The sequence below is a fragment of the Hyaena hyaena genome, unplaced genomic scaffold (assembly GCF_003009895.1).
Source record: "Hyaena hyaena isolate Hyena2069 unplaced genomic scaffold, ASM300989v1 scaffold_3, whole genome shotgun sequence".
Classification (NCBI taxonomy): Eukaryota; Metazoa; Chordata; class Mammalia; order Carnivora; family Hyaenidae; genus Hyaena; species Hyaena hyaena.
In genome coordinates, this window is record NW_024080635.1 from 8,001,779 (window position 1) to 8,027,988 (window position 26,210).

Genomic DNA, 26,210 nt, shown 5'->3' on the forward strand with positions numbered 1-26,210 from the left:
TAAAAATGTTCCTCCCCAATCCCCACGATTCAGGTAAGAATCCTTATCCCCATTTCACAGATAAGAAAACCGAGGCCCACAGCGATGCATGGTTTGTCCTGGCCGCGGATTAAGCCAGGGCTCAGAGTTTGTTGAAGACCCTAAGGCTGCGGCCTAGCTCTGCTCCGGCCGATTCCTACCCTTGGGCCCCTGTAAATACCAAGAGGGAGCATCACGGGATGCAAAGCACGGACTCAACTGCTTCCTTTTGCTGCATTTTCTGTAGTTCCTTCACCCTCCGGGTTTCAGTTTCCTTATCTGTAAAAATGGGTAATAATAGTAACCACCCATTAGGGTTGACATGAGAATGAACACGAGGGTCACACATGAGGCACTTGGCACGTGGTGGGCACAAGGCACTCAATGAATGACAGTGGCTGTTTTATCCCAGGCCCTGGAGGTGAAACCATGTCTGGCCTGCGACTCTCTGCCTCGTCCCGGGTCCTCACGGGCTGCCCAGGATACAGTGGGATGGCAGATGGTGGAGGGCACGCGGTGTGTGGATTTCTCTCGGCCGTGAAATGAATCACCACACAAAACCCGACTGTCTGAAGTGAGGCTTCCTCATATTTCCCGTCTCCTTTGGACAGAAGGGAACTAAGATCTTAAAGCATCTCAGACACGTGAATTCCAATCTACTTTCGTAAGGGAGAGAACCTTGAGGCCCAGAGAGGTGCAGGGACTTGCTCACGGACACACAGCAAGGCAGGGTGGAGACGGGTCTAGAATTCTTGTCATTCCTCTGTCTCCCTCCCCTAAAGACTGACCAGGAGAAACCTGGAGACTGTTGCCAGATGTTTAAGGGCAAATCCAGGGTGTAAAAGTCATGTCTTAACAGAAGCACCAAATGGAAAGATGAATTATGTTGGGTCAGGAGTCAGGAGAACAGCGTGGTTTTCCCAGAGCGTCTTCCCCGTGGTCACGGTCAGGGAGCATGTACTTTGTTGTAGGATAAAGGACCAAAGGCACAAAGGGGCTGTCCTTCGTCTCCTGGAGCCTGGGCCCAGCTCTCAACACTGCACTTCAGAGGGACACAGCCAAACAAGGCAGATTTAGAGGAGATGAGGAAGATAAAAGTACTTCCCCCTGAGGCACTCGGGGTATTAATTAGGGCTCTTTCATTTGCATGGATCAGAAAACCCAAACTAGCTTAACCAATAAGGGGACTTAACTAATACTAATGAACTAATTACCTAAGTAGTATGTATCAGAAAGTTCGAGAACGGTTCTCAGGTATGAGCTGACCCAGCAGCTCATGTGTTAGCACCGCAATGATGATTTAAAACTAGTCTACAGTTTTGACACTTTGACACTCCCTTCAAAGGAAGCCTAATTATCCGGTCCTTGAATTGTGGGCTGGACTTAAGTCACTAGAGCCTAGAAAAAAAGTGGAAATGACAGTACACAACTTCGGAGAGCGGACCATAAAAGGCACTTGCCTCTTTCTTTCTCATCATTCACTCTGGTGGAAGCCGTCTGCCTCAGAAAGGACCTCCTGGTGAGGAACCGAGGCCTCCTGCCCGCGGCCGTGGGAGTGCGCCATCTTGGAAATGCATCCTCTGGCCCCAGTCAAGACTTCAGAGGAGTGTGGCCCTAACTGACCTCTCCCTACAAACTCATGAGAGACCCTGAGCCAGAACCGCCCATCTAGGCCTCTTCTAATTCCTGACCCTCAACCATGTGGAGTGATTTGTTGCACAATAGTTGGGTAAGTGATACCACGGACTGGCTTCCATTTCCCCCCGCAAAGTCTCTGGGCTCCGCCTTCCTCTGTATGCGGGCCTCATCCTCAAAACGAATCCTCTTTTGGCAATGACTGTGCTTCTGCCCTCATATCGCCGCCCCAGCTTGTCCGGGAAAGCAGGCCCAGCTACTCCTCTGGACAAATCACTGGCTGCGGCTTAAGTGTCCCCTGTTGTCACTGGGGAGTGTGGTGACGTGTGGCTTGGCCTAAGCCCTCTGAGCCCACCCTGGAACTGGAGGTACTACCACCGTCACCCAGTCACACGGGCTTCCAGCAGGGCTGAACATGGCTCTGAGGGCGGGAGAGACCGGGAACCGATCTGGGAAGCTGCGTAACAGCCCTGATGTCAAGGCAGTGGTGGTGGAATGCTCAGGAACAGGAAATTCCCCACAGGCCCCTGAGCATCCTCCAGGGTATGGGGGTAGCATGGCTTGGAAGTTGAGGTGTGGGCTCTGGAGTCAGGCAGGATCCAAATCCTGGTGCTACTGCTCACCAGCTTATGTGACCTGCGTTGCCTCAGTTCCTTCATCTGTAAAATGGGGCTGGGGTGCCCAGGAACACAGGTGGAAGACAGAAATGCGGTGCAGTGAAGATTTGATAAATAAGTCCTATTATTCAAAATATTCACCGAGTGCTCACTACTGCTCAATTGTCTCTTGCCCGGGCCAGACCAAGAGGCACCCCCAAAGGAAGAAACTATGGTCGTGTCTTTGCCTTGGTAACCCCAGTGCTGGGCACGCAGGCAATACACGTGTGCACGGCTGAGATGAGTCATTTGGAAAAGGGAGTAAATGTTCTTTGAGGCTCCAAGAGACAGAGACAGAGCTAAGCCCAAGGCCAGTGCATGCACGTTTTAGGAATCAGAATGCAATTTGCTCTCACTTTTTTTTTTTTAATGTCTGTTTATCTTTGAGAAAGAGACACAGTGCAAGCGGGCGAGGGGCAGAGAGAGGGAGACACAGAATCCGAAGCAGGCTCCAGGCTCTGAGCTGTCAGCACAGAGCCTGATGTGGGGCTTGAACCTTCAAACCATGAGATCATGACCTGAGCTGAAGTTGGATGCTTCATGGACTGAGCCACCCAGGCGCCCCTAAAGGAGAACTTTCAAGCACGAGTAGAGCTAGCCATAGGTGTACATGAAAACAAAATGAAAGACGTATGTGCTGAGACTAAGCCTGTTTGCATGTCCTGTCTCCTTCAATCCCCACAACCTTAGGAGGTAAATACTATTATTAGCCCCATTTCACAGGGCTAATAATAATAATAATAATAATAATAATTTGCTAACCCTTTCACCAAATGAGTGCCTTGTCTATGCCAGGCCCTGGGGATCCACTCACACTGACCCGGCAGTCAGCCTCTGAGCACTGGGGCCTCCCGCGGCCAGGAAGAAAGACAGGGTTGGCGGGGAAGGGAAAAAAGGAGTGGGAGCGAGGATTCACCTCCAGGGCGTCTGCTCCCGCTGCAGGCACCTGGGACCAGGGCGCCACCTGGTGGAAGAATGTTACAAAGCCGCTGAAACAGGCCTTAAGAGACCCGGAGATGGATGCGAGGTTGAGGGACACATGAGTGTCGCAGGGCTGGGTCAGGAACCCTTGCTCAGCGTTGCAGACCCTTCTGGGCACCGTAAGACTGTACAGAATGTGAAACGACGTTAAGAACTTCTTTCCCCTCTACGTTGTAAATTCTCCGAGATCACGATGTATCTTTACAAATGAATGGGGCGCATAGTGTAAGAGATGGCAATGAACCCTACGCCAGCCCCCAGGATTTGATCAAACAAGGCCTAACTCCCATTGGTGAAGTCCTGATGTGCCAGCCACAGGCTGAGCCCTTCCCATGTATCGTCTTACTGAATCTGTGCCCAACTTACAGAAGAGGAAACGGAGGCTGAGGGGGGTGAAGGTACCTGCCCGGTCCCCATGTCCATGGTGAAGCTGTCTGCAGAACACTATTCCTGTGCCATTTCTGCACCCGCCTTGCTGTCTTGGTCCTGTCTCCAGTCATATGGTTTTATCATCACCTGACTGGCCCTCCGTTCCCACCCCTTTCCTGTCACATGCCTTGAGCTCCAATGGGGGCAGGGACCACATTTTGTTCATGTTAATCCTCTCCCAAACCCTTGAAGGGGCCCACTATCATTACCAGTTTTCCTATAGAGCTAAGGGTTTAAATAAAGAGAGGCATCTAAAAATCTTCTTAAATCACTAGGTAAGAAGTATACAAAAGGGAGAAGTATAGCTGTGTTCTGCTGTGGGCACAGGGGGATTTATCTAATTTCCAAATAAATGTCCTGGTTATAGGACACATTTATAATGGACTCTGCAATTTTAGTTTATGATATGCCCCATGAAAAAAAAAGGATTATTAAACATTAAGTATATATGGTATGACCCTGATATGTACTTATAAATAGTTAAGAAAAAAGCCTGCTTTGTTCCATATCTTAGAGGAGGGAAGCTCACTGGGCGCTGGGTGTAGTCAAGGAGAGAACTTGACCTGACACTGATGGCCTTGATTCTATTAGGATGGTAGGATTGCCAACAATTTGTTTTTCTATTTTTGTTTCCCAAATCCTCTGTGAAGTCAGCATATATTTTCCTTCTAATTAGAAAACATCATCTTAAATACATTCCTAAGTCCAAAAACGATTTGGACATTAGGAGACGAGAGACGACATTCCAGAGAATAGCAAGAGAAAAACAAGAGAATGGAAGTGGGAGATCACAGGATAGGAGCCCTGACCCGGCCTTGAGGACCTGGCAGGTGCTCGGCAAACGCTGGCTGCTTGGGTAGATGCCACCGGTCTGGGTGGGCTTCTCCCTCCAGGTGGGGCTGAGACCAGCTAGACTTACTACCTCCCACGGGGTCGTGCTGGCGATGTGGGCCAACACCTCCCTGCTTAAAACTCCAGAAGGGTCCCTGCCTGGTTGTGCCCTAGGGAGGCTCTTGGAAGAACAGACGTTGGACTCTTGGGATTCATGAAGTCGCGTATGTGTCCAGATGGGCTTTTCCCTTCACCGTACCCCATGCGCACCAAAGTCTGTTCCACCCCTGCTTCTGAGGCACTTGGCTCATCTCCCTGGATCTGCTTCCTCCCATCACAGTATCAAGATGGGTGCCATTAACAGCCCCCAGGTGAGGCAGTGAGATGAAGGGGAAAGGACCTGGGGGAGCATATTTACTTCGATGTGCGGGACCCTGGGGGCAGGGTGTTCCTCCTTGTGGACTTTTTCTGTAGAAGACAAGGGCTAGGCTACATGGGTGGCTTTCACACGGTTTGGGGTTGCAGATCCCTTTATCCAAACAGAACCCAACAGGAAAAGCCCAAAGTTAAAAGAAAAAGAGTATGTATCTGTACATACCTAGATATCGACATATTAGAGTCAAGCACCTGCAAGGCTTACCTTGATCATCTCTCACTCCTCCCACAAAGGTAGTTTAAAACCAGCAGCCGCGATTTAGAGAAAATCTGAACCGTAAATTCCCCCACTTAGGGTGCCGCGGGACAGGTTAAAAACTGGTGGCCCAGACGATCGGCGCAAGGCAGTGGCTTTCCATTTCGTGGACTATGAATTAGACTACATTTCACGTTGTAGCCCAGTCACACATACATATGCACACGTGGGAACACGCACGGCACAGAACAATACTTAGCCTGCTACAATTCACAGCCAAGTTTACTATTTTTTTTTTTTTTAATGCTGGTTGTGATCCAGTGATTGTAAAATTATAAACCCCTACTAGCTCTCAACCTGCAGTCTCCAAAACGCTTCCTTAAAGTAGTTCCCACGGGAGGGTTTATGACTGCTCCATCCGGGTAGCAGAATCCACAGCCCTCTACACATACGCCGCCTCCCTCAGGAACCTTGGGAGCATGCTGGCTGCCCCTCCCCTCTGATACACCTGAAATAAAAGGGGATCTTGGCAAAAACCTCTTACGATACACTGGACGGATCTACTGAGAAAAATATTGAGTTCTTTATCGGACGGTAGGAGGGATGATATTTTTTTAAAAAGTTTGAACCAAACCCAAGAGCCGGACGCTTAGCCAACTAAACCACCCAGGTGCCCAGGGAAGGACAATATTAACTAGACCTGCATCTACTCTTTACCTTAAGTCACACTCTGAGTCTCCTGATCTTTATAAAAAGGGAACTACTTTTTGTTTGTCCATGGTCCTCCAGCCCCAACCTGCGCAGACAAAGCACTTTACAAATGAATTATTAGCGCTACCTCTATAGACCCTGAGTTCTGGATCCAAACCTACAGAAATCCCAGAAAACTTCTCATGCAGATACGAATCAGCTTAAAAGGCTGCTGTGGTGTACCAACAAATGAAGAGATGCTCAACGTCACAGCCATCAGGGAAATGCAAACCAAACCACAGGGAGATACCACTTCACACCCACTAGGCTGGTTATAATCAACTGACATGTAACAAATGCTGGTAAGGATGTGGAAAAATTGGAACTCTCATACACTCCTGGTAGGAATGTAAGATGGTGCAGCTGCTTTGGAAAGGTCTAGCAGTTTCTAAAAAAGCTAAGTTACCATATGATCCAGCAATTCCACTCCCAGGTATATATGCCCAAGAGAAAACATGTCCACATAAAAACTTAACATGCAAATGTTCTTAGCAGCTTTATTCTTAATATCCTGAAAGTGGAAACAGCCCAAACGTCCAACTGATGAAGGGATGAACAAAATGTGATATAACCACATAAGAGAATACCATTTGGGGAAAAAAAAAAAAAGATGTACTGGGGTGCCTGGGTGGCTCAGTCGGGTGAGTGTCTGACTCTTGATTTTGGTCATAATCTCACGATTTGTGGGATCAAGCCCCGTGTCCGGCTCTGCGTACTGACAATGTGAAGCCTGCTTATGATTCTCTCTCTCAAAATAAATAAACTTAAAAAAAAAAAAAAAAAAAAAGCACCATCACACTGAACCTTAAAACATTATACTAAATGATGGGGCGCCTGGGAGGCTCATTCGGTTAAGCGTCCAACTTTGGCTCAGGTCATGATCTCACGGTTCGTGGGTTTGAGCCCCATGTTGGGCTCTGTGCTGACAGCTAGCTCAGAGCCTGGAGCCTGTTACAGATTCTGTGTCTCCCTTTCTCTCTGCCCCTCCCCTGCTCATGCTGTCTCAAAACAAAAACAGAAAACATGCTAAACGAAAGCAGCCAGACACAAAGGGCCACATCTTGTAAGATTCCGAGGAAATGTCCAGAATAGAGGGATCTATACATAGGAAAGTAGTTGTTAGGGGCTGGGGATGAGGGGACTGTCAGGAGAATGGGAAGCGAATGCTACTGGGCAGCAGGTTTCTTTGTAAAACAATGAAAATGTTCTGGAATAGACAGTGGTGGTAGTTAGCACAACTTTATGAATATGCTCTATACCAAGGAGTTGTACACCTTAAAATAGGAAATTTTATGTGGAGTTACAACAACAAAAATTGCATTGAATAGGGCTGTGATCGGTTAAAATCTCTTGTAGATGAGCAAACTACAATTTGCCATTACTAAATGGATACGTTATTAGCTAAAAAAACGGGGACCCTCTCTTTGTGCTATCATTGCATTATATGTATTAACTAATATATTAAAACAAGACCTTGAAACCACTCTGAGGTAGATTCCACTGTTAACTCCCTCATACAGAAGAGGAAATGGCAGCACTTAGGTCAAGTATAACTTGATCAAGGTTACAGAGAAAGTTATGGTTGAAACCTTGGTCTACCAGTCTGTGCGATGTTCTGTCCACTACAAGTTGTTTGCACCGTTACAGTCCCAGCAAGCAAATACTCCTTGAGGGGAGCAATCACTATCTTTTGATCTTCTTTACCTCAAACCCTCATTGCACCTGGTAGGTACAGAGAGAAGTCGATTCAATTCATTCATCTGTTCATCAGATACTTGTGCTTCTGTGTAGCAGGCACTGGGAACATGGTCACGAACAAGACCAAAGTTCCCAGGGACCAGAAGCATATCACTTCAGGTACTAATAATTGCTATACATGAAAACAAAGAAGGGGAGTTCAGGAAGACTGAGGAAAACCACGTAAGGAAATAAGCCACAAGGTCAGGAGCAGTGTCTCCCAGGATGAAGGAACAGTGGGTATGAAGGTTCTGAAAGAGAAACCAACTCTGATGGGTCACATCCATCACTGAAGGGTGGTGACGAGGTTGCCAAAGCAGATTCAACCCAGTGTGTCAGGCCTTGCAGGCCACAGGGAAGATCTGGATTTTACTCAGGGGCAGAAAGCTATCAGAGGGCTTTGAACGCTACTATGATCTGACTTGGGTCACTGGGAATGGAATGCCCTTTGTGTGCGTCAATACTGGAGAGCAAACAATACAGCTACTAACAGTACTAACTCAAACTTTGAGTAAATGAAGGCGACATGGACCGAGATAAGGTGGGGATAAGATCAGAGGATGGTATCAAAAAAATGTCTATTTCGGATATGTTCAGTATCACTTTTAGACCTCCAAATTGAGTTAACAAGTAGGTAGCTGGATGGGGTCTAGGTCAGAGAGGAATTCAGACTAGAATGTAATTGGTAAACCAACAGAAAGATGACGTTTACAGTCTAGGGATGAGGGATTAAATGTAGAGAGATCCACCAAGGGCAAAGACAAATTTCCATCGCTTTGGATTTGAAAGGAGCCATTAGATATAAAAGGACCAACTAGTGAGACGGGAGCACAACTAGGGTGGAAACCAGTGTTGTCTCCTAGAAGCCAAGTGCAGCCTTTCAACAAAGGCCTGAATGACTGAGCCAAATCCAGCTAGGGACCAGTAAAGGATCAAGAACTGATCTTTCAGTTTGGCAGAATAGAGGCTACTGCTGACCTTCCCGAGCCATTTCATCAAGTGGAGGAATGAGGGCATACTGAATGAATGGAAAAATCGAATAAATGGATTGAATGAAGGAATGGCTGGCTCCATAGGTATAAGTACCCAAGTGATGCTCACCAGCTAGCTCACATTGGAAGGGATTAAGTCATCAACGACCACTTTAGAAACTATGTATTGTGCACTTTCCTTAAATAACAGAATTATAAAATCAAAAGGAAGTCACGTGGAAGATCCTAAGACTTGTTACAGCACACACACAGATCCTGTTATCAGACTTTAAGTTCACTACAGAAGTAGCTTTGTAAATTAAGCTTTTGCCTCTTCACAAATTACTCCAAACACCCACTGTAAAAAAAGCCCCTTTATGATCATGTCATTCAGGTAGAAACCATCCCACTGCGTTTTCCAGAAGTTAAGAGGTGGAGGCATTTCCTATGTGTGGGCGTACATAGATACTGCTCTGCTTGAAGTGCCTAGTCAATACTGTCCTGTCCATTTATACACTTTCCCTTCAGAGCACTTACCACATCAATTAAAATAAAGATGGCAGAATAATTAATAACTTTACCGCCTTTTACTTCCCTTGCTCAACCCTCAGTGTGTCAAAGGTGCCAAGAGAGTAAAACATAGGCTAAACTCTAAGATTTGTTTTAAAAGGTGGGTTCCCGCAGTATTGAGACGGTTAAGTAAAAGTGAGTGGCCAACGTTTTTAAATTTAGAAATTTATTCTGTTTAATCCACAAGCTTTATATAGCTTTAGTTTTAAAAAAAAAAAAAACAAAACAAAAACAAAAACAGTGAAAACAAGACACTATTTCAAAGTCTGGGCCCTTCCAGCCTTCCAAATACGAGAGAGCTCTGAAAGTTGTATATACCAGTTGGAAGAACAAGACAAAATTATGAATGGAGTCGTGACATTTCATAAAACAAACTTTTATATAACTGAAGGATCCTTCCTGGGACTAGTTAATTGCCTTTACAAAAAAAACACAACAGAATAGAATGAAATTCCAGTGTTCCAAATCAGCTTGTTACACAGCCATATAAACCCACAGTGTCCTGGCAAACAACATGCTTTCATTTTCCGTCTCCTCCTAGAGCTCGAATCCGGATTCATTTCAGCAGAGACTCCACAGGCAACAGGAAAGATTGTGGCATTAAAATATTCATTTATACTTTTGTGGTAGTTCGACAGTGGTCTTATTTCTGGGCTAGCTTGCAAACCACACAAGGTTGGAAGCATCATAACTTAAATGGTTGCTAAGACTCAAATGAGAAAAAATTAAAAAAAAAAAAAAAAAAAGAAAGAAAAGAAAGGAAAACCTCTGGGAATAGCCAAGGCCTTTAAAGAAACCATAAGAATGCCAACAATATTGAAACCCCCTTTTTTAAAAAGGGGATTTTTTTTGGCTTAAAATATTTCACTCTAAATGAATTTATGTCAGCTGTCAATGAAAGAATGTCACTAATACACTGTGGACACCTTTTGCAATGTAAATCCATGCCCTTTTTTTTTACATGGTGAACTTCAACCTAGCAATTATTACAACAAATGTTATAGTCTAAAGCTCAAACACATTTTAGCAATTTTGAAATTGAATTGCGTACAAACCAAATAAAATGTACATCATAACACACATTCCCACCTAAGACTGTGGGGACACTTGAGCCTTCCGCATCGACCTCAGCGCCTTTTCACGCAGGTGCTTTTCTAAGTCGTCGAGGTTGTCTTCAGGCTCGCTTTCGGTCTCCTAGAACCAGAGAAGTCACACTGAGACACTGGCGGAAAGGTGTGGAGCACAGGGCAGAGCCACCTTGTGGCAGCAGCTGCACCACTCTATGAATACACTAAAAACCCCTGAATCGTATAGTTTCTTTCTTTTTTGTTTTATTTTTGGGGCACCTGAGTGGCTCAGTTGGTTGAGCATCCAACTTTGGCTCAGGTCATGGTGTTGCAGTGAGTTCAAGCCCCACATCTGGTTTGGTGCTCTCAGCACAGAACTCACTTGGTCTTCTGTTCCCCTCTCTTTGTCCCACCCCCACTCATGCTCTCTCTCTCAAAAATAAACTAAAAGAAACGTTAAAAGTTTTATTTTTAAGTAATCTCTGCACACAATGCGGGGGTCAAACTGACAACCTTTGAGATGAAGAACTGCATACTCTATGAACTAAGCCAACCAGGCGCTTCTGAATCACATACTTTCAATGGATGAATGGCACATTAATTACACTTCAAAGTTATTTTTAAAATATACATTAAGCTTTTGGTAGCCATTCATATTCTTCTCCTTAGCCTTGGCAAATTCCTACTCTTGGTAGATTGTCAAGAAAATAGATCAGAAGAGAGCTAACTAACAGCAAACTAGTCCATTACTGTAAAAAACTATTTAGAACGCCTGGGTGGCTCAGTTAGTTAAGCATCTGACTTCGGCTCAGGTCATGATCTCAGTTCAAGCCCCAGCTCCTTGAAATCAATGATTTCGCCATGTGTATAAACTGCACGGCAGTGTCCGTACACACCTTCTTAGGCTCGGGCTCCGCCTCCGGCTCCTCCTGTGCTGATGTGGTTGTGGGCGCAGCAACGGCTGCAGGGGTTAGAGCAGCCGCAGCGGCTGCCGCCACGGCCTTCTCCTTCTTGTGTTTTTTGTGCTTCTTGTGCTTCTTATCCTTTTTGTGTTTCTTGTCCTTCTTTTTCTTCTTTTTCTTTCCACCTCCTTCTGGGTCTGAATTCTAGAAACCCAAAAAGTAACAAAATTAAAATCAATCTGACTACAATTTTGGCCAACTTAACATTTTGTTTCCTCAAGGCATTAACTAAATGGATAAATCTCAGAATTTCCTAAGGTCTTGGGGACTGGAAAAGCCCAAGGACCATTCCTACAAAGAAAAATATTTCCAGAGAGGAGAACCACAATGAAAGCAAAGATGTTCTTCACAGATTGTAAGAGTCAGGATGGACCTTGAAGGAACGGATTCCTTACGATTTCCTCCAGCTAACTTCACATTAAACCAAGTTTCCAAACCACAAGCTGCAGGTGGGTTTCCGAGATCCGGGGCTTCCTCCAGATGTAAAGAAAAGCAGCATGGGCAAAGGAAGAAGCTAATTCTGGCTCCTGGACCTGTTAAGTATCTGACAAATTGCCTTTTCCTGAGCCCTTTTTGCCAACCTAAAATAGGTTCAGTAATCCCTGAGAAAGTTGTTTTAAGAATTAAACGGGTATATGTGTAAACGATCCACAGTTAAGAGCCCAACAGGTATCAGGATTTGAAGAAATACAGCTATTGCTCTAAACACACGCTTGTATGAACGCTAGTTCTCTAGCCACCGTACGGCTTCTCCCATCTCCAGGATGGAGGCTGCGAGCTTGTCAATGCCTCTGGTTGTCCCTTGAACAACGTGGGGGTTAAGAGGCATCGATTCCCCCATAGTTGAAAATCTGCGCATAACTTTGGACTCCCCCCAAACTTGACTAACAGCCTATGTAGACCAGACGCCTTATCAGTGACATAGTCGATAAACACATTTTTTGTATGTTAAATATATACTGCATTCTTACAATAGAGTGAACTAGAGAAAAGTAAATGTTATTAAGAAAAGCGCAAAGAGGAAACACATTTATGGTGCTGTTCTGTACGGACCAAAAAACTCCACAGAGAAGTGGCCCTGCGTCACGTTGCTCACGGTCACAGCTGTTTGTACAAAATCGTGCTAAGTGCAGGTTCTGCTGTCACTGAACCCAGCCTGTAATCCTTAAATTTCACATTTCACAATGATTATATAAAACCCCTCAATCCATTCAGTTAGGCTGTAAGATAATTCAGTCAACCCCATTAAGGTGGACATCCAACCATGGATGTTACACAACAATAAAGAAATGTGTCCTAGATCAATGACTCACAGAAGAGAGAATACAGTTTGAACGCCAATACTTTAATATCCCAATGACATTTAAATTTCACAATGTAAAAAGCAGAGTGTTACTCTTGTTTCAGCATCTTGCCAGAGACAAGACCCTGTGGGCTGATACAGAACTTCCCACTTCAGCTAGTAATTCACAGGCTGCAATGTTCACTTTTTGTTATAGAAATGTATTTTCTAGGGGCGCCTGGGTGGCTTAGTCGGTTAAGCGTCCGACTTTCGCTTAGGTCATGATCTCGCGGTTCGTGGGTTTGAGCCCCGTGTCAGGCTCTGTGCTGACTGCCAGCTCAGAGCCTGGAGCCTGTTTCAGTCTGGGACTCCCTCTCTCTCTGACCCTCCCCTGTTCACGCTGTCTCTCTCTCCTAGAAATAAATAAAACATTAAAAAAAAAATGTATTTTCTATTGTAGGGAAAAGAGGACTACACGTAAAGAAAAATTAAGATTACTCATCGTTTCCCCTTCTCACATATAACCATTGTTAACATCAGTATTTTTCCTTGATGAAAAAGGAGCCATACTAACACACATGATCTAATTTTGAAAGTTTTACAGATTTTGTGATCTTAAGTATCCCTAAATGTGTCAAACAGTATAGAAACAGCAGAAATACGAAGCTATTTTTTTCCTTGATAACAAAATCATGGGTAGTTCTGTTATTCTAGATTTTCTATACAGCCCAATTTTAACTACTGAAATTACAGAATTTATCAGTATTAGACATAATGTCCATTAATGGGTGGCTAGACTATTAAGCACAGACTATGATGTAACCACCACCACTTAACCTGTGCTTCCTTGAAGTCCGTCTGAACTTCAGAAAGGGCTGTTGTTCTGAGCCACAAAAACCAAAAAATTGTCTTTGCTTCCAAGTGACCACATAAAATTATAAAGACATAACAGGGCAGGCACATACCCTTGCTGGAGATGGGCTTGGTGTTGGGCTTTTAGCCTTTTTGACCGGTACCGCTGGTGACCAGTTGGTAGAGGGTGACTGAGACTGGACAGGAGATTGAGGTGCTGGGGGTTTTTTAACTGCCGGCTCAGGAGATCCTGAGACAGATCGGGAGGATGAAACCCTCCTTACAGACTGAGGGCTTGGTGAGGCAGCCCTAGAAATAGAGGGGAAGAGCAAAACATTTAGTATCCAAGAACAAAGGTCTTTCCTAAGAGAAAAAAACCCACTGCCATTATATAACCAAGTCATAAAATTTTAAATATTCTACAGTACTTAGTTTGCTAGTTGATTCTAACACATATCAAATCTGTATCATCTAAGTCTCCTAGAGAGTAGTTGAAGTCCCATAATCCTCTATCCATTCTGTTACTACTTGCTAGATGAAATTAATAATGCAATTCCTTGTAATCAAGACGGCTTTTATCAGCCATATATGGATGTACAAGAAAGGTTCTATGCATTCCTTCAGAGTTCAGTTTTGGAAACACATTCCCTCAATACATCAGATAACCCTTTAAGAACCAAGTAAAACCCTGAAGCATTTAGTGTAGGCCACAAGGAACTAGACTGAGAACACAAACTGGATCTGTGAATAGTACCTTTAACCTGCCTCAAAAGCCTGTATTCCCACCAGCTTATTTTCTGTAATTTCTCAGTAAAGGGAAAAAAGCTTCCAAACATAAAAGGCTATGCAAATTAGTGTTCCTAACCAAAAAAAGCATAGAATATTTTTACTTTTTTGTCTTTTTGGGTTCCGGAGTCCTGGAGACTCTCCTAATAGGCCTAGTACTTGGAGATGGGGACTGCCTTCTTTGGGGTGATGAGGATGCTCCTCTTCGAACAGGCGGAGGACTTGAGGAGGTCTGAGGAGCTCGAGGCCGTGGTGAAGGCGAATGCCGCTTGTTTGGTTGTGGGGACCGGGGCTCCCGGGTGGATCGGCTCGGGGAAGACCCTTTCCTATGCTTTGATGATACTGAAGGCGAACGTCTCTTGGTGACTGGGGAGCTTCTTTGTTTGGGAGGTGGAGAATGGGAGACCCGACGCTTTGGTGGTGGAGATGGTGATGCCCTTCGTTTAGGAGGAGGGGGGGGAGAAGCCGTTCTTCTCTTTGGAGGCGGAGAAGGAGAGTACCGCCTCTGTATTGGAGGAGAGTATCTTCTTGGGGAAGGTGAGCGTCGACGGGGGGGAGGAGAAGGAGTCCTAGGAAAAATACAGCATTAAGTTGGAAGGTCCAATAGAACAAGGCAACAGAATACACAGAAAACTAACCAGCAGTTATGGTGCTACTGTAGTCAGCCCCAGGCAAAGAGAGCACATTTGTTTTTTTTAATGTTTATTTATTTTTGAAACAGACAGACAGAACACGAGCAGGGGAAGGGCAGAGAGAGAGGAAGACACAGAATCCGAACCAGGCTGCAGGCTCTGTGCTATCAGCACAGAGCCCGACGAGGGGCTCAAACCCATGAACTGTGAGATCATGACCTGAGCTCAAGTCGGGCACTTACCCAACTAGCCACCCAGGCGCCCCAAGAGAGCACATTTTTAATTTATCCTCGTTTAAAGGAAAAGAAATCACTCAGTGGGTTTGTTTATCCTGGAGGACTATAAAACAGGATTCTGCTTAATTGGGAAATTTGAAGTTTTTGGAATGAATGAAAGATTGTCAGAAATCATTTAACATAATCCATATGGAATCAATTTAATGTTTTTTTCTGAGAAGAGAATTTTGCATCAACCGTGAACATCCATTACCATTATGCAATTAACTAGGTAACTTCATTTGTAGCACTCTACTTTTTTTTTTTTTTTTTTTTAATGTTTTATTTATTTCTAGGGGAGAGAGAGAGACAGCGTGAGCAGGGGAGGGTCAGAGAGAGAGGGAGTCACAGACTGAAACAGGCTCCAGGCTCTGAGCTGGCAGTCAGCACAGAGCGCGACGCGGGGCTCGAACCCACGAACCGCGAGATCATGACCTAAGCGAAAGTCGGACGCTTAACCGACTAAGCCACCCAGGCGCCCCTGTAGCACTCTACTATTACTGACTCAGAAAATTTGTACTTTTTTTTTTTGTTTTATTTATTTCTGAGAGAGAGAGACAGCATGAACAGGGGAGGGTCAGAGAGAAAGGGAGACACAGAATCCGAAACAGGCTCCAGGCTCTGAGCTGTCAGCACAAAGCCTCAGGCGGGGCTCAAACCCACAAACTGTGAGATCATGACCTGAGCCGAAGTCGCACAATTAACCGACTGAGCCACCCAGGCGCCCCAGAAAATCTGTACTTTAAAGAGCTCTTCTATGTGGTGCCCTCTTGAACTGGCATTTGGTGTTAATAACGAGAGTTCACTTGCACAAGTTTTAAAAGAGATCCCTACACCTACCTCATCCTGCCAAGGACAGACTTAGATTTTAGGTCTCAAAAACAGCTGTTCCCTGGAAGTCTACCTATTAGAAGAATGCATCCCTGTGAAAGTCCAAGCTGGTCTTCCTCCTAATGCTTATTTCCTACATAATCCTCACATGCCTCTTTAAAAATTAGACCTGAATAGGACATTCCGTTCCAAATGCCTGATTTGCTCCTGAAATGTTCAGACTTTGAGCTAAAAATATTTTCCTGCCTACAGTCAGCTTTACAATAGACCACCTTTTGGTTTACATGGTAAGGGGCACCTCCATTTCCTCACTTGAAAAATGGGAACAATACCACCTACCAAACAAGACCGCCTCAAGGACTAGAGAGGATTTATATAAAACACCTAAAGCACCTTACCTGGGATATAACAGGCACTCATACTGCTTGGTCATGTATCTGAGCAATGTCATTATAAATCTTTCCTCCCTTTTATTTTGAAACCATTTTTAATTTACAGAAGAGCTACAAAAATAATGGGTTTGCCAATTAACAGCTTATAAAACCGTAAAAAAATGATCAAAACTATGAAATTAACCATAGCACTAACTTGGTATTAACTAAAATACAACTCCAGTTTCCCACTAATGCCTCTTTTCTGTCCCAGGTTCCAAAATTCAGAATTCTACATTCTATTTAGTTACCAAGCGTCGTTAGTTTCTGCCAGTATGTGACTATTCCTTTCTTTCATGACTGATGTTTTTACAGAGTACTAGTCACTTACCTTGTAGAATAACCTTCAATTTGGGTTTGTCTGATATATCCTAATAAATCAGACTGAGGTTCTGTAGAATTGGTAAAGCTACTATAGAGGTATCTGGGAATTATATAATGCCACTATGTGTTACCAGGTTGACTTGGATTCCTTAGTTAAGAAGGTATCTGACAGAATTTACCACTGTAAACTTTGGATTTTCCCCTTTATGTTCACTAAATAGAGTGATCTTTTCACCTTCTAATCTAATATCTTTGCTGACATGTGATTCACACACTTTAAAATATAACCATTTAGGGGCACCTGGGTGGCTCAGCCAGGTAAGCACCTGACTTCAGCTCAGGTCATGACTGCATAGTTTGTGAGTTCGAGCCCCGCCTCAGCTCAGAGCCTGGAGCCTGCTTCCAAGTCTGTGTCTCCCTCTCTCTCTCTGCCCCTCTCCCGCCTGTACTGTCTCTCTCTCGAAAACAAACAAACCTTAAAAAAAAAAAAAAAAAAAAAAAAAGAAAGAAAGAAAGAAAAGAAAGTTGCTCCCATCAGGTACAACTAGCAATTTGATAAAATACCTTCGTCGAGGTGGTGGTGTGGGAGACCTGCGTCTTCGAGGAGGAGGGGCAGGAGAAGGAGAGCGGCGCCTTCTGGTGGGTGGTGGGGAGGGGCTCCTCCTCCGTCTACCACTAAAACAAACACAAATTACAGGTGATTTGGAGTTCGTAACATTTATAATTAAATGATCTAGATGGTTTAGTTTCAATCATTGTTAACCCAAAGTGCAGCCAACTGTTCCTCTATCCCTCAAAGTTTTTCATACTGGTCAAGACCATTAGCCAAGACTCTGTCTGAGAACCAGCATTTTAGAAAATCACAATTTCACATAATGGTAAATTTTGTTTCGTTAAAATTTTTGTTTCAGTATGTAAATATGCAGAATCTGGGTCATGATATAGAAATCCTTAACATGACAGAGGCTAAAAAAGTTTGAAAACACTGCCTGAAAGCACTGGAATGCACATCACAGTTACCGAGGAGACTCAATGGAGCCTGTGCTCATCAGGCCCAGACTACGGTCTAGCCAGTATATGCTGAAAAGGCTCTCTAGGTGATTATTTCCTTATTAGAACTACTGCTTTAAAACCCAGAAAAATTCAATGTTCTAATTCAGAAATTTTAAATTTGGGGACTTATGGCCCCAAATCTGGGTGTCACCATCCAAGCTCTCGATTTTTAAAAACGTACTTCTACTATTCAAGAGTTGGTTACTAAAACTAAAAACACTATCTCAAAAACAAAGGATTAAAAATTGAGCACTGAAGCTATCATTGGGAGCGGTGTGGTTGAAACACAATCTTACAAACCTTAATTCTGAGCTGTTATACACGTAACCAACACAAATGCACCCATGAAAAATACAATTCTGTCAACTGGAGTAACTCATAGCAGTCTCCCAAGAAATATGTTAAAATATACACCAAGCCAGTTTGTCATAATCACATAATGTAGTTTTTAATGTCTTGCCCAGCATAAGATTGAGGTTTCCTATGAATCTGTAATAGATTTCCTAAAGTTTACTAGTCTTGATTCCCCTTTAAAACTAAAGAGAGCTCTATTACTAAGAGAACAGAGAAAATTCTGAAATTCATTATACTTAAATTTTATTTTCACAATTTAATTTTCAATTAAATTTGTTAATCCCTTGTGGGGACCAAGACTTCACTTGGAACAGATTTAGAATAACAAACTACAAGCAGCAATCTATTAAGACAGATAAGCTCTGGACGAGATGAAATGTAGATACTGAACTACTAACTGCAAGAAAATAGCGTAAAGGAGAAACCACTTTACTAGCAGGTTAACCTGAGAATTACAGGACCTGGGGGAGACAAGATGACCATAGTGCTGAGTCAACAGGTAAGGAAGGCTGCAAATAGAAGACATTTGGGTTGTGCCTTAAAAAGAAGGAAAAGTTTACAGGTGTAAACTTAGAAAATGAAGTGATATAAAAAACTCCCAATGTCATCAGTAAATATAGTAACATAAGAGGCTATATTACCGTCGATTATGTGACTTCCCTTTAAATCTAATCATAAATTTTCACTAAAAAATTGGGACTCAGACTGGAATCTATTTTGATACACCAATGACCTGAGATATCTATTCTGTGCCTCATCTTCATCTGTAAAACGAATGGCCCCGAGGAACCAAAAGGTCCCTCCCAGTGAGGAACTTCAACGTCCTGTTTCTATGTAAGAAAATAACCAAAAAGAACACCACCACCATAACCAAACTAGCATAACTTAAGGAACGGACAGAAAAATCTGATAATCACTTAAAACTGAAGTCTTGACACCACATGGCTTTATGATCCGAAGGCTAGAGAGTTCTACCTGAGCTGATAAGGCACACATTTCAAGAGATAAAACAAAAAGCTAATTTCTTTGAGATCAAAGAAATCAGAGAAATTTGAGATCTATTTCAATTTTTCCATATGTGCTAAAAAGAAAAAAAAAATAACATAAAGGGCAGATTTAATAAATTTCTAAGAGGTCAGGCTTGTTCACTCTATTATTTAAAATTCTGAATTCTTAATCGATTTCATCTACTTAATCTAACAACAAAAAGTTAAGCACTTTCTCCTTACTCTGAATAATCACGCCAAACTAAGCTTTCAACTGTGTGCAGAAACTGTTGAGTAGGAAAGTGTGCCCTCAAACCCCGTGAGAACTGTTTTCAATAAGCCTCAATAGGCGCCAACCCTGAAGCGTGCAGGCGCTAACCATCAAGCACGAGGCGGCGGGTTTTATCAGGAGTCAGCCGGCTCTCAGAACCACCCACTCACTAGGCGCGCTGGTAATGAAGACAGGAAGTGGAGATGTGAGGACTAGCTTTTTACACTATGAACAATGTACCCTGTATCCTTTAAGTTGAGGAGTGTTCCACGCCAGAGACTAGTGTTTCAAAGCATGGTAAATATTACTTGGTCAAAGTTTACACTTAACATATGAAATAATAATGGTAATAAAAAACAGGTTGTATGTCCCTCTTAAAAAAACAGTAAACACGAGCGCGCCTGGCTGGCTCAGTCAGTGGGGTGTGTGACTCCTGATCATGGGGCTGTGAGTTCAAGCCCCGTGTTGAGTGTAGATATTACTTAAAAAAATAAAATCTTAAAAATACTGAAGCATGATTCCAAAGAATTCTTTCTCCATCTTTAAATCCTGGACACCTGACAGCAATTTCTGACATCTTTAAAACTTGAGGCCTTTTTAAAGAGGAAAACCAAAACACCCTGGAGGAGGAGAATGAACATCAGTGTTGTTGAGAAACTGCTTTTCAATATAGAAAATAGTTCCATAGGCAGAAAAAAAAAATCTTACCACTAAACTGATTTTGTAAAGCAACTTTTTAGCTGCTATAGTAGTCCTTTTACAGAAATCAGGGGTAATTATGGTTGGAAACAAGACCTTAGCATCTAAGTTTATCTTTTTCTTAAAGGTTTTTATTTTTTTATTGTTGAGTATTCCGCACTTTGCTCCATCACAAACATTGCTGACTAGCTGCAAAGAATCTTTCCAAGAAAATTCTTACTATTGAGACTATTTATAACAAAACAGCTTTATGTTATTTTATTTAATGTTTTTTAAATTTATTTCTGAGAGAGAGACGGATGGACAGACAGTGTGAGAAGGGGAGGGTCAGAGAGAGAGAGGGAGATACAGAATCTGAAACAGGCTCCAGCCTCTGGGCTAGCTGTCAGCAAAAGCTTGATGCGGGCTTGAACCCACGAACCGTGAGATCATGACCTGTGCCAAAGTTGGACGCTTAACCGACTGAGCCATCCAGGCACCCCCAAAACAGCTTTAAAAAGTGAGCCATAAAGAGGATGATGTGATAGTTTCAGGAAGGATACTCAGAAATTCAGCAGCAGCTAAGACACCCCGCCCCCCCCCCCCGCCCCAAAAGCAGAAGATGAGTGAAGACGGTGTAATGGTATAATGCCAACAGCACAGGCCAAAGATCTAGCTTTGTCACTTTCCTACCATAACAAACTCATTTTACTACTTCTGGGCCTCTGTTTTCTCACTTATGGGATAGGCTTCAATTAGAGATTTCCATTTATGATTAAACTTTAAAATGTTACGGTTTTCCAATCAGACACCTGATCACAAAGGTTCAATATAAAAATATGCAACCTACTCTCCTCCTGTAGGAAACATTGAACAGGGCCAGAGTCTCACATGTTATCTTTAACCTTAAATCTTTCCCAAGTTTTTCTTGCCTACCCTAAAGTCACCACAAAGTCCCTCTCCACTAAATCTAAAGAGCTATTATTATCCTATCTCTTTGAAAATACCCAGGTACTGTAACTGCACAAAAATCTAAGCTTCAATGGAACCCTAAAATGAACACTGTGTATAAGTCTATCACTAGTTTGATGTGTCAAGAAATATAACCACACTAAAACAATTGAAGAACTAACTTCTCCACAACTATACCCACTGTATACCTACGAATGGGATCAGGTTACCTAAATAGCAAATTAAGTCACTTAAACTTTGACACGTAACCCTAATTTACAAAGTAGTGTCTAACCAACCTTTTAGTCATTGGCGATTGCCATCGCTTTCCCATTTGCATCCTGAGAGCAGTGGAGAAAAACAAAGGTCAAGAATTCCATTCACCAAATTATTTACTTCAATGGAGTTAAGTATCACTAACGGAGATTTTTTTTTTTTTTTTTTAACATGTTCAAAGATGTTCGGAAGCTAATGCTATGACTTAACTGATCTAGTCATGCAAACATAGGACATGGTGGTATAAAACTTACCAACATCTCATTAATAGTGATAACCACCAAATAAAAATAAAGCAAAGCAAATTTCCAAACCCCCCCAAATCTGACCACATCCTCCTAGAAGTCCATGAAATGAAGGAATTACCCAATTTCTAAAATAACCCTGTAGCCCATCCCTTAAGTTACGAACTTTCATCACAACTATACAGAACAACAGTGAAGACTACTGAAGAAAAGACATTACCGAGGGGAAGTCTCTTTCTGGCGCTTTCGAGGTGATGGAGAGGCACTCCGGGAAGGGGAATGTCTCCGCCGCCTGCCTACCTCACCATTCTTCACATGGGACCTCTTGGGCCGCTCATCTTCTGAGGAAGAAGAGGAGCCAGAATCTATAATTACACAATAAAGAAAAAAACCACATTACATCTATGCCTAAGAGCCTGCCCACATTTTCCGAATCTAAGCAGATGGGAGTGTCCAAATTAGCAAGTTAAGTCCGTAACGTACCAAGCATGTTAAGCCATCAGTTCTTTTTATAAAAATTTATTTCTGAGAGAGAGACAGCATGAGCAGGGGAGGGTCAGAGACAGACAGAGACACAGAATCCGAAGCAGGATCCAGGCTCTGAGCTGTCAGCACGGAGCCTGATGCAGGGCTCGAACCCATGAACTGTGAGATCATGACCTAAGCTGAAGTCAGACGCTTAACCGACTGAGCCACCCAGGTGCCCCCATCAGTTCTTAATAAAGGTTATTATCAATATATGGTCACTGACTTGAAAACCAAGCATAAACATACATTATACAACTAAAGTATATCAATCATTCCCATAGTACACTCCAACAAGACACAAGTGTTCCTCAAGAATCTAGTGATTTGCCAAGTCACTAAGCTTAACGAGCATTTCTAATGGGGCACTTGGGTGGCTCAGTCAAGTTGAGCATGTGACTCTTGATTTCGGCTCAGGTCATGATTAATCTCATGGTTTGTGGGTTCAAGCCCTGCATCGAGGATTCTCTGCTTGGGATTCTCCCTCTACCCCTTTCTCCTCCCCTTCCCCACTCATTCTCTCTCTCAAAATTAACAACATTTAAAAATGCACTTCAAGTAATTACTTGATTCTTGTTACTTTAAGCACTTTTTATTTAAAAAAATTTTTAAAGCACTTTTAAAGCTACTCAAAGTTGTCTTAGGGTCTGAAGAACTTATTCCCACATCCTTGGCACTTAATCACACAAACCAACAAAAAAGCCTTTCCTTGTATACAGGGCTGGTAGCAGATGTCCAGGACTGCAAAAAGGAAAACTTCAATTGTTTGCACAGGGTTTCCTTATCTTAAAATAACTAACAATTATTCCCAATTATCAAAACTCACATTTAAAACAAAGTCCCAAGCAGCAAAAAAACACCCAAGACCTACATGCATTTTAAAGCCTTTCTAGGATTAACTTCATGTTAAAAGAGCTGCAAGAGCTCTATGGCTTTAATGGACCCAATGCTGCCGCGGGGTGCTTTCGTCTCTATTTCATAATCGAAAAGCAAAGGTAGCATATCTAGACCTGGTCACAAAGATCCAATGAGCTAACACAATTAATTTTTACTAATTAAATAAATATTATTTACCCTATTATTTTATTCACAAAATACATGTAAAAACCTCCCAGAAACTATCTACATGTCCAAAGACCGTTTCAAGAAATTATAGTATGTTACTTATTGCAATAAAAAAAGTTTTGGGTATTTAAAAAATTAGACCTAAGAATAGGGAAAAATATCTCTATTAAGTTAAAAAGGGAGGCAACATAATCTAGTAGGTTTTTTTGGGTTTTTTTTTTTGCCTATTTTTAAAAATTTCTTTTTATGTTTAGTTAGTTTTTGAGAGAGACAGAGCCAAAGTGAAGGAGGAGCAGAGAGAGAGAGGGAGACACAGAATCAGAAGCCGGTTCTAGGCACCAAGCTGTCAGCACAGAGCCCGACGCGGGGCTTGAACTCATGAACCATGCATGAGATCATGCCCTGAGCTGAAGTTGGATGCTCAACTGACTGAGCCACCCAGGCGCCCACCCTCCCCCCCTACTTTTTGCCTATTTAAACCACAGATGCGCATGTATGGCACAGAAAATTTCTGAAGAAAGACTTTAAGGAGGGGCACCTGGGTGGCTCAGTTGGTTGAGCATCTTTTTTTTTTTTAAAAAATGTTAACGTTTTATTTATATTTAAAAGAGAGACAGATAGGGCGTGAGTGGGGAAGGGGCAGAGAGATGGAGACAGAATCTGAAGCAGGCTCTAAGCTCTGACTGTCAGCACAGAGCCCAATGAGGGGCTCGAACCCATTAACTGCGGAATCATGACCTGAGCCGAAGTCAGATGTTTAACCGACTGAGCCACCCAGGTGACCTAGTGTGTCTCACTCTTAATTTCAGCTCAGGTCATGATCTTGAGGTTCATGGCTTTGAGTCCCGCCTTATGCTCTGTGCTGACAGTGCAGAGCCTACTTCAGATCCTCTGTTCCCCCTTTCTGCCGCTAACCTGCGTATGCATACCTGCATGCTCTCTCTCAAAAATAAACAAACATTAAAAAAAGGAGGGGGGGGCCCACTCAGTTGGTTAAGCAACTGACTTTAGCTTGGGTCATGAGCTTGCTGTTCGTGAGTTCGAGCCCCATGTCAGGCTCTGTGCTGACAACTCAGAGCCTGGAGGGTGCTTTGGATTCTTTGTCTCCTCTCTCTGCTCCTCCCTTGCTTGTGCTGTCTCTCTCCCCAAAAAAAAAAAAAGCCTTAAGGAATTAGACTAGGGATTGGGAAAAGAAATCCACTTTTCTGGGGCACCTGGATGGTCAGTCAATTAAGCGTCTGTCTCTGGCTCAGGTCATGATCTAAGTTTGTGGGTTCGAGCCCCACTTCAGCTTTGTGCTGACAGCTCAGAGCCTGGAGCCTGCTTTGGATTTTGTGTCTCCATCTCTCTCTGCCCCTCCCCTGCTCATGCTCTGTCTCTAGCTCTCAAAAATAAATTAAAATGTTAAAAAAAATTTTTTTTAATCTACTTTTGTACTATAAAAGCCTACTATGTTTTTAATAACTTAGAAGAAAATTAAGTTTTAAGAAAGACTTAAAACTAAAAACCAAAAACTAATACTTCCTCCCCTTAAAGAGATGTCCTCGTAGGCACGTAGTTTTTCTAAGTACACTCACTACACTGATGGGCACTTATATGTTAAGTAGTTCCATCAGGAAATACAGGTGGAAACAGATGAAAGCATGTCCTACCGGATGAAGACTGCTGGTTCTGTCGTCTGTACTGACGTCTCTGCTGCACGGAATCTGCTGCAGCCATTTTGCCACCTTTATCTTCTTCTGAAAGATGGGTGCATTTAGGAAAGTGCTTCTTTAGTTATGCATACAGAACACATAACATACTTGAAATGGAAAATGGTCTCTTAAACTTTTATCTGATTGGGTCAAGCAATACAACCACACACACACACACACCCCCAAAACAACAACAAGCAGCTTAAAATGCCAATTTAAAATGCTGACTTTAGGGGCGCTTGGGTGGTTGAGCACCCGACTTTGGCTCAGATCATGATCTCATGGCCTGAGTTTGAGCCCCGGGTCAGGCTCTGTGCTGACAGCTCAGAACCCGAAACCCGCTTCACATTCTCTGTCTCCCGGTCTCGGTCCCGCCCCCACTCGCACTGTCTCTAAACAAACAAACAAACAAAAAAACTTATTTACTATAGGTCAAGTTAACCACTAAGCACTTTATAAGCATTATTTCAGTTAATTATCAAAACCCTAGGGGCGCCTGGATGGCTCAGTTGGTTAAGCGTCCGACTTCGGCTCAAGTCATGATCCCACAGTTTGTGGGTTCAAGCCCCGCGTCGGGCTCTGTGCTGACAGCGAGCTCAGGGCCTGGAGCCTGTTTCAGATTCTTTGTCTCCCTCTCTTTCTGACCTCCCTGCTCACATTTTGTCTCTCTCTCAAAGATAAATAAAACATAAAAAAAAAAAACCATAAAAACAAAAACAAAACCCTAAAGGATGGTATTGTTACCTGCACTTCGGATTTAAGAAATGAGGCTCAAATAAATTAAGTAACTAAACAAAAAGTAGTTAAGTAGTGAAGCTGGGGATTCAAACCAGGTTGGTCTGACTTCAGAGCCATAGTTCTTAACCACTAAGTCACATCCTGTAATTAATCTTTAACCAGAGGGGCTGACCAAATGTGCAAAAAATATAATTCAGCTAAATTAAAAAGAAAAACAAAAACAAAACACACACACACACACACACACATACACACAAACTTACCCGATTCAGATAACTCTACTTTTCTAGGCTTAGGTGCTGGTGAAGGGGACTCTCTTTTCTCAGTACCTTTGTGTTTTGTCACTGAAAATAAGAAGGAAAAAACCCCACCTTACATATAAAGAATAGCAAAACAACAAAAAACAAAGCTACACAAGACACGGTCTTAATGGCACAACAGGTAGGATTATTCTTACAAAAAATACATTGATAATTACATAATTCCATGAGACCATGTCATTATCTCAATATTACCTGAAGTGGAAGGAGGCATTTTTAAATGTTTGGTGATTAGGCTTAAAAGATCCCATAATGATTTTTGAATGTTGAGATTCTCCCAAGAGAAATGCCACTTAGGAGAAATCAGGAGTCGCTGTTTCTCAGCAGAAGCTCTGCGTAGAAGATCTCTGTAACCTTCAACTCAATAAACCTCTGGGTTCCACCCCACAACCCAAATCACCTA

The 26,210-nt window shown here is 43.0% G+C and overlaps 1 protein-coding gene and 1 long non-coding RNA gene across 8 annotated transcripts in view; one reads left to right on the forward strand and one right to left on the reverse strand.

Annotated features, from left to right (window-relative positions):
- Positions 1 to 1,283: 1,283 nt before the first annotated feature.
- Positions 1,284 to 26,210, forward strand: part of LOC120232861 — a 40,190-nt gene continuing 15,263 nt past the window's right edge. Inside the window, exons 1-2 of the long non-coding RNA XR_005528663.1 lie at positions 1,284 to 1,747; positions 4,725 to 4,921. This is a non-coding gene — a long non-coding RNA (uncharacterized LOC120232861). The remainder of the gene's footprint in view (positions 1,748 to 4,724; positions 4,922 to 26,210) is intronic.
- The window catches only part of SRRM1 (serine and arginine repetitive matrix 1), a 33,696-nt gene continuing 16,909 nt past the window's right edge, over positions 9,424 to 26,210 (reverse strand). For 4 of the 7 annotated variants that reach the window (XM_039233810.1, XM_039233778.1, XM_039233826.1 and 1 more), the window contains 9 exons: positions 25,751 to 25,831; positions 24,708 to 24,794; positions 21,686 to 21,830; positions 21,244 to 21,285; positions 17,216 to 17,326; positions 14,263 to 14,727; positions 13,486 to 13,681; positions 11,173 to 11,382; positions 9,424 to 10,403 (listed from right to left, as the gene is read on the reverse strand). In XM_039233810.1, coding sequence (XP_039089741.1) covers positions 10,299 to 10,403; positions 11,173 to 11,382; positions 13,486 to 13,681; positions 14,263 to 14,727; positions 17,216 to 17,326; positions 21,244 to 21,285; positions 21,686 to 21,830; positions 24,708 to 24,794; positions 25,751 to 25,831 — 1,442 coding nt within the window. In that variant the 3' untranslated portion in view covers positions 9,424 to 10,298. The remainder of the gene's footprint in view (positions 10,404 to 11,172; positions 11,383 to 13,485; positions 13,682 to 14,262; positions 14,728 to 17,215; positions 17,327 to 21,243; positions 21,286 to 21,685; positions 21,831 to 24,707; positions 24,795 to 25,750; positions 25,832 to 26,210) is intronic. The other 3 variants (XM_039233783.1, XM_039233804.1, XM_039233793.1) reach the window with 3 other exon arrangements.